Source organism: Heteronotia binoei, chromosome 7, assembly GCF_032191835.1.
Source record: "Heteronotia binoei isolate CCM8104 ecotype False Entrance Well chromosome 7, APGP_CSIRO_Hbin_v1, whole genome shotgun sequence".
In the NCBI taxonomy this organism is placed as follows: Eukaryota; Metazoa; Chordata; class Lepidosauria; order Squamata; family Gekkonidae; genus Heteronotia; species Heteronotia binoei.
Window position 1 is genome coordinate 1,861,035 of NC_083229.1, and position 10,929 is coordinate 1,871,963.

The following is a 10,929-nucleotide window of genomic DNA, read 5'->3' on the forward strand; positions in this document are numbered from 1 at the left end:
ACCTTCCCCCCACAACAGACCCCTGTGAGGTGGGTGGGGCTGAGAGAGCTCTGATAGAAGCTGCCCTTTCAAGAACAACCTCTGCCAGAGCTATGGCTGATTCAAGGCCATTCCAGCAGGTGCAAGTGGAGGAGTGGGGAAGAAGAAGACTGCAGATTTATACCCCACCCTGCTCTCTGAATCAGAGACTCAGAGCAGCTCATAAACTCCTATATCTTCTCCCCCCACAACAGACACCCTGTGAGGTGGGTGGGGCTGATACAGAAGCTGCCCTTTCAAGGACAACCTCTGCCAGAGCTATGGCTGACCCAAGGCCATTCCAGAAGGTGCAAGTGGAGGAGTGGGGAAGATAAGAGTCCGCACACTTAACCACTACACCAAACTGGCTCTCTTTTGTTTACTATGCTGTCTTTGAACCTAAGAAGAAGACTGTAGATTTATACCCTGCCTTTCTCTCTGAATCAGAGTCTCAGAGCGGTTTACAATCTCCTTTACCTCCCCCCCCCCCACCACAACAGGCACCCTGTGAGGTGGATAGAGCTGAGAGAGCGCTGACAGAAGCTGCCCTTTCAAGGACAACCACTGCCAGAGCTCTGGTTGACCCAAGGCCATTCCAGCAGGTGCAAGTGGAGGAGTGGGGAAGAAGAAGACTGCAGATTTATACCCTGCCCTTCTCTCTGAATCAGAGACTCAGAGCAGCTTACAATCTCCTATATCTTCTCCCCCCACAACAGACACCCTGTGAGGTGGGTGGGGCTGAGAGAACTCTGACAGAAGCTGCCCTTTCAAGAACAACCTCTGCTAGAGCTGTGGCTGACCCAAGGCCATTCCAGCAGGTGCAAGTGGAGGAGTGGGGAATCAAACCCGGTTCTCCCAGATAAGAGAGCTATGGCTGACTCAAGGCCATTCCAGCAGGTGCAAGTGGAGGAGTGGGGAATCAAACCCGGTTCTTCCAGATAAGAGCCCGCACACTTAACCACTACACCAAACTGGCTCTGCAGTGTGCTCTGGAGAGCCAGTTTGTTTTGTTAAGAAGGAAGACCCGGGGGTCGGGAGGGTGTTCTGGGTCGTCCCAGAAAGACCCTTAAGTGGTGGCAGCCAGTAGAAGGCCCTTGCTGGCCCCCTGCTGTGTAACACAACCCTACCCCCCATCTTCTGCTGGTGGACGAGGGGACCCGGAACCCCTGCTTCCTTCTGCACCTCGAAGCCCCTCAGCAGCCTGTAGGCAGGAGGGGGGCTCTCCCACTCTGGGGCTGACCGTGCTGGAAGATGGTGTCCCAGGCGTCCATGTGGTCTTGCCAGAGCTTGTGGTTGGCCCAGCGCATGACTTCTGGCGGGATGAAGAGCAGTGGCAAGGTGGTCTGCAACATGGTCTCCAGGGCATGGATGAAGCGCTGGGACTCCGGGCTGGAGTTCTCCTCCAGAAGGCCTAGGCGCTCCCCGTAGAAGGTGTAGTTGCTGGCTGTGGGGAGAAGCAGAGGGACAGAGTCAGGAGGGCCGTGGGGCTGAACAGGTGGCCACTCCTTGGGGCCATTGCTCTGCCAAACGTGGGCACCACAGGCCACTTGCAGAGCGTCACGATCCCACCCAGAGGATTTCCAAATGTTCCCCCAGCAGGGTGGGGAAGGGTCCCTCCGTCGGGTCACAGCCCTGGCGCCTCCGTGTTCTGGTCCTGCCATGGCAGGGGGTCAGCCTTGGCTCAGGCGGTGGACCGTGGAGTCTTCCGCTGCAGTCCTTAACACAGATCCCATCACCCTTTCCTCTTCTTCCTGAGGGGATTGCTGTCGAGCTGTAGCCCATGGAGATGATGGAGGAGGAGGATTTTATACCCAGCTTTTCTGTACCTCATGGAGTCTTGAAGTGGCTTACAATCTCCTTCCCTTCCTCCCCCCACAAAAGGCACTTTGTAAGTTAGGATCAAAGGGTCTTAGTGGATCATAGGCTGAACACGAGTCAACAGCGTGATGTGGCGGCTAAAAAGGCAAATGCAATTTTGGGTTGTATCAACAGAAGTGTAGTGTCCAGATCACGTGATGTGATGGTGTCGCTCTACTCTGCTCTGGTAAGACCTCACCTGGAGTATTGGGCACCACATTTTAAGAAGGATCTAGACAAGCTGGAATGGGTCCAGAAGAGGGCGATGAAGATGGTGAGGGGTCTGGAGACCGAGTTCTATTAGGAAAGGTTGAAGGAGCTGGGCATGTTTAGCCTGGAGAGAAGGCAGCTGAGAGGTGATAGGATCACCCTCTTCAAGTACTTGAAGGGTTGTCATATAGAGGATGGTGTGGAATTGTTTTCTGTGACCCCAGAAGGTAGGACCAGAACCAAAGGGTTGAAATTAAATTAAAAGAGTTTCCGGCTCAACATTAGGAAGAACTTCCTGACCATTAGAGCAGTTCCTCAGTGGAACAGGCTTCCTCCTTGGGAGGTGGTGGGCTCTCCTTCCTTGGAGGTTTTTCAATAGAGGCTAGATGGCCATCTAACAACAATGAGGATCCTGTGAATTTAGGAGTAGGTATTTGTGGGTTTCCTGCATTGTGCAGGGGGTTGGACTAGATGACCCTGGAGGTCCCTTCCAACTCTGTAATTCTAGGTGGGGCTGAGAGAATTCTGAGGGAACTGGGAATGACCCAATGTCACCCAGCTGGCTGCATGTGGAGGAGGAGGGCAGACATCAAACCCAGTTCTCCAGACTAGAGTCAGCCGCTGTTAACCCATGCTGGCTCATTTAGGGCAACCAATACTCCCTCGAAGCTGTGGAGTCTTGTGAGCAAAAATTCTTCTTTGTGAGCTGCTGGCATTCAAGTGCTGAGTGACTGCATAAATTAGTTTGCTCTGGGCCTATTTTCCCTGAGCGAAGACAAAAATGGGTGGCTAAAAAACTGTGAGCGAGCTCACACTAGCTCAGCTTAGAGGGAACACCTATGGCAACCCCAAAGGGTTTTTGAGGCCAGAGACACCCAGAGGTGGTTGGCCACTGCCTTCCTCTGGGTAGCAACCCAAGACCTCCTTGGTGGTGTCCCCCATCAAGATCTGAGGAGATCAGGCCAGCCTGGACTATTCAGATCAGAGCAAAATTGTAACAGACTCTGTAACTAGGGTTACCAATCCCCAGGTGGGGGCAGGGGATCCCCCAGTTTGGAGGCCCTCCCCCCACTTCAGGGTCATCAGAAAGCAGGGGGAGGGAGGGGAGGGAAATGTATGCTGAGCACTCCATTATTCCTTATGGAGGCTTATTCCCACAGAAAATCATGGAGAATTGATCTGCGGGTATCTGGGGGGCTGTTATTTGAGGTAGAGGCACCAAATGTTCAGTATAGTATCCAGTGCCTCTCCCCAAAATACCCCCCAAGTTTCAAAACAATTGGACCAGGGGGTCCAATTCTATGAGCTCCAGAAGAATGTGCCCCTATCCATTATTTCCAATGGAGGAAAGGCATTTAAAAGGTGTGCAGTCCCTTTAAAGGTGATGGCCAGAACTCCCATTGGAGTTCAATTATGCTTGTCACAACCTTGCTCCTGACACCACCCCCACTGTCTCCTGGCTCCACCCCCAAAGTCCCCAGATATTGCTTGAATTGGACTTGGCAACCCTATCTGAAATGTAGGGAATCAAGACTGGCCAGCTAGAGCAAGAGTGGGCACCTCACCCCAGCCAGCCACTGGCACAGAAGCAGAGGAGGGAGCAGGTGCCCTTGCGGGGGGCACTCCATCAAGTGGCTATCCTGCAAAGATGGCAGCCGTCCTGGAGCAGCTCAGAGGGGTTAAAGGGCATGCCAGGAGGTGGGTGTGTTGCCCGGTCTGGTTGAGAAGCTGGCAAGAGCTTTGGAGAGAAGTGCAGGGTGGAGAAGTGGCCAGCACTGGGAGGGCTGCGGGACAGTGGGAGGGGGCACTCGGCCTACCTTCCAAGGTGAAGCGGAAGAGGTCATGGTAAAGGTCGACCGTGAGCAGCCGCCGTGTGTTCTTCCTCACCCGCCGGTGCATGAAGTCGACAAAGTCCTCTGCCACGGTGTTGAGGAAGGGCAGGAATTTGTGGGTGCTGGCAGGGCTGATCACCTCTTTGTTGAGGACCAGCCGGTCGGCGCGCCAGTCCTCCCCGTTCCTGCAGGGTGAAAGCATCGAGGTGAGGAAGATGCTGGGGAGGCTGGCCCAGAAGATGCAACGGGAAGCCCCCCACTCCTCCCCACCAGCATCCATTTCAATCCCCTGTGCTGTCTTGGCTTCCCTTCCTGGATTTTCCCAAGCCCAGGTATTAGGGTTGCCAAATCCCATTCAAGAAATATCTGGGGACTTGGGGGTGGAGCCAAGATCAAGGCCGTGATGAGCATAATTGAACTCCAAAGGGAGTTCTGGCCTTCACATTTAAAGGGACGGCTCACCTTTTCAATGCCTTCCTTCCATAGGAAACAATGAAGGATAGGGGCACCTTCTTTGGGGGCTCATAGAATTGGGCCCCCTGGTCCAATCTTTTTGAAACTTGGGGGGCATTTTGGGGAGAGGCACTAGATGCTATACTGAAAATTTGGTGCCTCTACCCCAAAATAGAGCCCCCCCCAGATACCCACGGATCAATTCTCTATGATTTTCTATGGGAATAAATCTCCATAGGGAATAACAGAGTTCCCAGCAGACATTTCCCTCCCCTCCTCCCGCTTTCTGACGACCCTAAAGCGGGGGGAGGGCCTCCAAACCAGGGGATCCCCCGCCCCCACCTGGGGATTGGCAACCCTACCAGGTATCCAAAATACCTTCTTAACAGGAAATGCCAGGAGCTGAGTCTTGGGCTTTCTTATTGTGAGGGGGGGCTACCACTGAGACCGAGCTGTTCCTCTGTCACACAGTGGGGGACCAGGGAAGGCCTTCTTCTGGCTGCCACCCCTGGCAAGGGTCTGTCCAGGAGGGCCCAGACTACCCACCTGTGTCTTCCTTCTTAACAGAACACCTTCCAGCCATGATGGAAGAGCGAGAACCCAGGCAGGATAACAATAACGAATTTATTGTGAATGCTCAAAAACAAACAAGTGAGTTGTAAAAGGGGTGACAGTGGGAAAAAAAAACAATAAAAGGTGGTGCAAAGAAAATTAGACCCTGATATGACTAACTAAACATTCCCTTCCCCTAGTGCCTACAGACTCACCACCCCCTGGTTGAGGGAACGCTCCTGTTGCAGCCTTTCTAAAGAGAATACTTCCCTGTCTGTAACTAGGCCTTTTATTCTTTCCTCCCATCCACCTGGCGAAGAGAAAGTGTGCAAAGTAGGGTTACTAGGTACCTGGAGACTTTGGGGGTGGATCCAGGAGAGGGCGGGGTTTGGGGAGGGGCCTCAGCATGGGAAAAATGAAGGGATTGGACCATGGGATTGGACCATGCTGAGGCCCCTCCCCTCCCCAAACCCGCCCTCTCCCAGATCCACCCCCAAAGTCTAATAGACCTGGGAACTCTATTAAGGAGAGTGGGAAGGAATAGGGGTTTTTTTTTAGTGTATGATGGATGATTTTAATCTTGGGACTGTAAACCCATGCACTCCACAAACCAAAGGCAGGGTGTCCGCGTTGTCCTAAAGAGATAAGTGCAAAAAAAATGAGCCCCTGCGTTGAGCCGTGAAGGGGGGAAGTGGGTCGTCCTCCGTACCGCCCCTGCCTTGCCCTCACTCACAACAGGAAGACGCCACATTTGTGGTTCCGCAGGACCCGGTGGGCAATCCAGGAATCGATGCCCATTCGGCGTGGGTAGATCCCCTCCGACTGAAACAGCTGGGCGGCATCGCGGGGCAGGAGCACGTTCACGCTGCTGTGGGTGCCCACCGTCTCCCTGCCAAAGGGGAGTCCGTTAGAGCTACCAGCTTTGGGTTGGGAAATTCTGGAGAATTGGGGGCAGAAGGGAAGGGAGGGTCGAATGCCCACCCCCAAAGCAGCTAGGGTTGCCAAGTCCAATTCAAGAAATATCTGGGGACTTTGGGGGCGGAGCCAGGAGACTTTGGGGGTGCAGCCAGGAGCAAGGGTGTGACAAGCACAATTGAACTCCAAAGGGAATTCTGGCCATCGCATTGAAAGGGACCGCACATCTTTCAAATGCCTTCCTTCCATAGGAAATAATGAAGGATAGGGGCACCTTCTCTCGGGGCTTATAGGATTGGATCCCCTGGTCCAAACTTTTTGAAACTTGGGGGGCATTTTGGGGAGAGGCACTGGATGCTATGCTGAAAATTTGGAGCCTTTACCTCAAAAACCAGCCGCCCCGCCCCCCCAGAGCCTCCAGATAACCATTCTCCATGATTTTCTATGGATCAATTCTCCATGATTTTCTATGGGAATAAGCCTCCATAAGGAATAATGGAGTGCTCAACAGACTTTTCCCTCCCCTCCCCCCCTGCTTTCTGATGACCCTGAAGTGGGGGGAGGGCCTCCAAACTGGGAGATCCCCTGCCCCCACCAAGGGATTGGCACCTTCTTTGGAGGCTCATAGAATTGGACCCCCTGGTCCAATCTTTCTGAAACTTGGGGGGCATTTTGGGGAGAGGCACTGCATGCTATGCTGAAAATTTGGAGCCTCTATCTCAAAAACCAGCCCCCCCACCGAGCCTCCCAGATAACCATGGATCAATTTGTCATTATTTTCTATGGAAATAAGCCTCCATAGGCAATAATAGAGTTCCCAGCGGACATTTCTCTCCCCTCCCCCGCTTTCTGATGACCCTGAAGCGGGGGGAGGGCCTCCAAACCGGGGGATCCCCTGCCCCCACCCCTAAAAGCAGCTCTTTCCTTGGGGGGGCGGGGGAGGTGGACAGATCTCTGTAGGCTGAAGATCTGCTACTATTCCAAGAGATCTCCAGACCTCACTTAGAGGCTGGCAGTCCTAGAGTCCAGCTCCTGAGTGGATTGATGGTTAGGCCCTTGACCACAGCGGTGAGGCAGTGGCATCACCAGGGGGTTGAGGCAAGGAGAACTAGAGCTGGCCGTGGTCAGCATTTCGATGAGCCCCAATTCCAAAATCGTGAATGAGTCTCCTAAGGGTTTTACAGAGCAGAACTGAACAGCATCAGGGATATGTGGCGGGTTTGGCTCAACTAGTATAGTCTCCTCCGAAGCATATATTGCAGTGAGGTCAGCACCCAAAAGGCACTTGAGACCGGAAAACTTGCCCATTGAAGAAGAAGAAGAATTGCAGATTTATACCCCGCCCTTCTCTCTGAATCAGAGACTCAGAGTGGCTTACAATCTCCTATATCTTCTTCCGCCACAACAGACACCCTGTGAGGTGGGTGGGGCTGAGAGGGCTCTCACAGCAGCTGCCCTTTCAAGGACAACCTCTGCCAGAGCTCTGGCTGACCCAAAGCAGGTGCAAGTGGAAGAGTGGGGAATCAAACCCGGTTCTCCCAGATAAGAGTCCACACACTTAACCACTACAACCAAACTGGCTGGGAAAAAGAAGAAGATGATATTGGATTTATATCCTGCCCGACACTCTGAAGCTCAGAGTCTCAGAGCGGTCACGGTCTCCTTTTACCTTCCCCCCCCACCCACAACAGACACCCTGTGAGGTGGGTGGGGCTGAGAGAGCTCTCTCAGAAGCTGCCCTTTCAAGGACAACTCCTGCAATAGCTGTGGCTGACCCAAAGCCATTCCAGCAGCTGTAAGTGGAGGAGTGGGGAATCAAACCTTGTTCTCCCAGATAAGAGTCCACACACTTAACCACTACACTAAATAGGCCCTCCCCCACAACAGACACCCTGTGAAGTGGGTGGAGCTGAGAGAGTTCTTACAGCAGCTGCCCTTTCAAGGACAACCTCTGCCAGAGCTATTGCTGACCCAAGGCCATTCCAGCAGCTGCGAGTGAAGGAGTGGGGAATCAAACCCGGTTCTCCCAGATAAGAGTCCGCGCACTTCATCACTACACCAAACTGGCTCTCAAAGTGCGAAGAACTTAGAGGCATCCCGTAGGGATCAGACTTCCCAAGCCCTTTCTATTTGATATTTTCAACAGTGACTTGAGACTGGAGAAGAAAGGTTGGAATCAGCAGAGAGGCAGGGCTTTTCTTCAGCAGGAACGCACAGGAGCACAGTTCCGGCTGGCTTGGTGTCAGGGGGTGTGGCCTAAGACGCAAATGAGCCCCTGCTGGGCTTTTTCTACAAAAAGATTCCTGGGCAGAGAACATCAGCTTTGAATGAGCTGACACCGTTATCAATAATGCTCAGGGCTCCCAGCTTCCCAGCCGGAGAGAACAGCCCGAGGCAGCCCCGGTTCCTCAGAGGACCAGAGACTTTGAGACAGCGTTTCTGTTTTCGAATAAAGAAGCAGAGGCATTCCTCTAGCAGGGAGCCAATCTACTAACCCTGGGTCTGATTCAGGGGGGGGGAGGTTCTGCCAGCACCCACCTCTCAGCTCCAGACCCCCCCCCCCAATTGCTTCCCGTTCAACTTGCAACACAGCTCCCAAACTATTTCTCATCCTCATCCCTCCCTTGAGCTCTGAGGAGTGTCACCTTCTCAAATTCACAAACATGCAAGTGTCACATCCTAAAAACTGCTGGGTTTGAATCCAAGTAGCATTTTTGAGAGCAACAAAAGCTTCATGATATAAGTTTTCAAGAGTCCAAGGTCCCCTTGCTTTGACTCTCAAAAGCTCCTACTATGAAAATGTTGTTGGTCTTTAAGTTATGCTCAACATAAGGACCGCATAGAATAAACGTCAGATGTTTGAGAGCCGCAAGGCATAAACGGATATTATACACACGCCTTTATTTAAACTCTTCATACTTTCTTTGCACAGAAAGATTAAGGCCCATAGGAAGTTGATTATTCGCTGTGTCTGAAGTCGGGTTGGGAGGAGAAATAGGCAGGCTTTCAAGCTTTTCTCCTCCACCACAGGGTTAATACTTTCTTTGCACAGAAAGATGCATATGTATGCACTTCACAACATGACCTTTGTTTAAAATTAAAAAAAAAAAAAAAAAGCTGGGAGCAACAGTCCCCATAAGACTAGCACAGGGAAAGGCTAAGGAATGGTTTGTTGGCACCAATGGGAGAAGGAAATAGAAATGCAGCACATAAATCACTGACTCCAAGTGTCTCCTCCCTCAGGAGTCCGATGATAGACCAAATGCAAAAGACCCTTTGCATCATTATGCATCTCTATTTGCCTTGACACCAAGGTTAATAAATACAGCTCCTACAAGAGCTATGAAACGAAGGAGAGATCCTGCACAGCACTTTAATTCTTTCCCTCCTTCCAGTGGCCCCCTTGGCTCTTGCACCCTCTTTCCCTGCTCTGGGTCTCCAGGTGACCTCTGTGGTGGAGGAAAAAAGCTTGCAAGCCTGCCTATTTCTCCTCCAAACCCCACTTCAGACACAGAGGGAATAATCGACTACCTCTGGGTCAGTGCTGAGAGGCCGACTGAGGTCCCAGCGCTAACTTGAGAGCAAGCCTGCATTGAGACCTCCGGAAGCCTCACAATACTTGTGAAAGAGTCGCATGCGGCTCCTGAGCTCCAGTTTGGCCGCCCCTGCTTTAGTGGTCCCACTTCACCCCAACATGGCTACCCTTTGAAACTCAGTTCCCGGCAATTTGGAGGACATTTCCTGCCAAGTCAATCCCACTGATGAAACAGCGACAGGAAAGAATTAGGAGCCTGGTAGCGCCCTAAAGAACAAGACGGTTTTGTTCCACTGGAAACTCACTTTCTTGGACTGCATTGGACCAAGTGGGGTTCTAGCACAGGACAGTTTACGCCGGGAGAAATCTCATTACGTCTTTAAGCAGCCCTGAGGCTTCTGCTTGCTCTTTGCTTTATCAGATCATTACAGAAGGGTCAGTCTCCCAAAAATGGTTTAGACTGGTCTCCATATAAAGCAAATTTCCCTTTCTCAGAATTTAAGCCTCCTGGACTCAAATCCGGCTCTGTGCTCCTGCAGACCAACACAGCTGCCCTCGGTGACTCTCTCTCTCTCTCTCCCTCCCCTGGAGGGTGCAAATAAAGCCGCCGGCACGGTCCAGTTGAAGGGCTGAGAACAAAAGGACCTGCATGTACAAGTCCAGTTGAAAAGGGTGAAAAACTGGCAGGATCCAACCCCTTCCGTGGATGTGTGGTGCAGGTGCCAGCCTTTGCATTTGGAGCCCTGCCTGCAGAATCTCCCAATGGGCTGGGGTGAGAGTGCAGGGGGAGGCAGTCCAAAGGGTCAAGGGCCCCACCTAGGCAGCCCAGCCCTCCCGGGCCCAGTGACTGGAGGTGGGGGGCGGGAGTCAGGCCCTACAGCCAGGCCAGCCAGCCTCACCTGTAGATGGGTCCCAAGCGCTGGAAGTTCTTCTGCATGATGTAGTGGAGGTTTTGGAAGCTGTTGGTCCTCCAGAAGCGATAGAGTTTGAGCCAGGCATTGGGGCCGCTGTGGGGAATGGCCTCGAAGGGCAGCACCTTGGAAGGGCTCGGCTCAGCGGCCACCGCTGGGGCCACTGCCCGGCAGGCCCGGCCGGTCCAGAAGGAGCGGGAGATGGTGCCCCGGGCTGCCAGGGGGCTCAGCCGGCTGCTGGCTCCCATTGCCCCTCTCTTGCGGCCCAGCCCAGCCTCTCGCCAGCGCCTGACTCAGCCTGTCCCTCTGCAAGGGGAGACTGGGGACAGCTCTTATATCCCTGCTGGTGCTCCCCCCTGCCAAGGCCAGGCACGCAGGGCACCCCCCTCCCCCTCTCTCCCTCTCTCCGGGAAGCAAAGCAAACATTCCCCTGTCTCCTGCAGCCTGCCAGCCAGAGCAGCCGTGCCTCCCCCGGAAGACCCCAGTCCAAGACAGGGCTTGTGCCCCTCCCCCTCAACAGAGAAGGAGCTGAACTCCCCAGAAATGGGAGGGGGGGCATGACAGCCTAGGGGCAGATCCCCCCTTGGGTCTGCGTGGTGTCCAAATCCACACAGCACAGGCAATAAAATGCCAGTCTGGAAGACAC

The 10,929-nt window shown here is 53.3% G+C and overlaps 1 protein-coding gene across 1 annotated transcript in view; it reads right to left on the reverse strand.

Moving 5' to 3' along the window:
* LOC132574807 (cytochrome P450 11B, mitochondrial-like) overlaps positions 1 to 10,531 on the reverse strand; it is a 29,006-nt gene extending 18,475 nt beyond the window's left edge. The window contains exons 1-4 of the mRNA XM_060243042.1: positions 10,272 to 10,531; positions 5,656 to 5,811; positions 3,903 to 4,102; positions 1,259 to 1,462 (exon numbers count right to left, since the gene is read on the reverse strand). Of these exons, the coding sequence (XP_060099025.1) occupies positions 1,259 to 1,462; positions 3,903 to 4,102; positions 5,656 to 5,811; positions 10,272 to 10,531 (820 nt within the window). The remainder of the gene's footprint in view (positions 1 to 1,258; positions 1,463 to 3,902; positions 4,103 to 5,655; positions 5,812 to 10,271) is intronic.
* Positions 10,532 to 10,929: the final 398 nt, after the last annotated feature.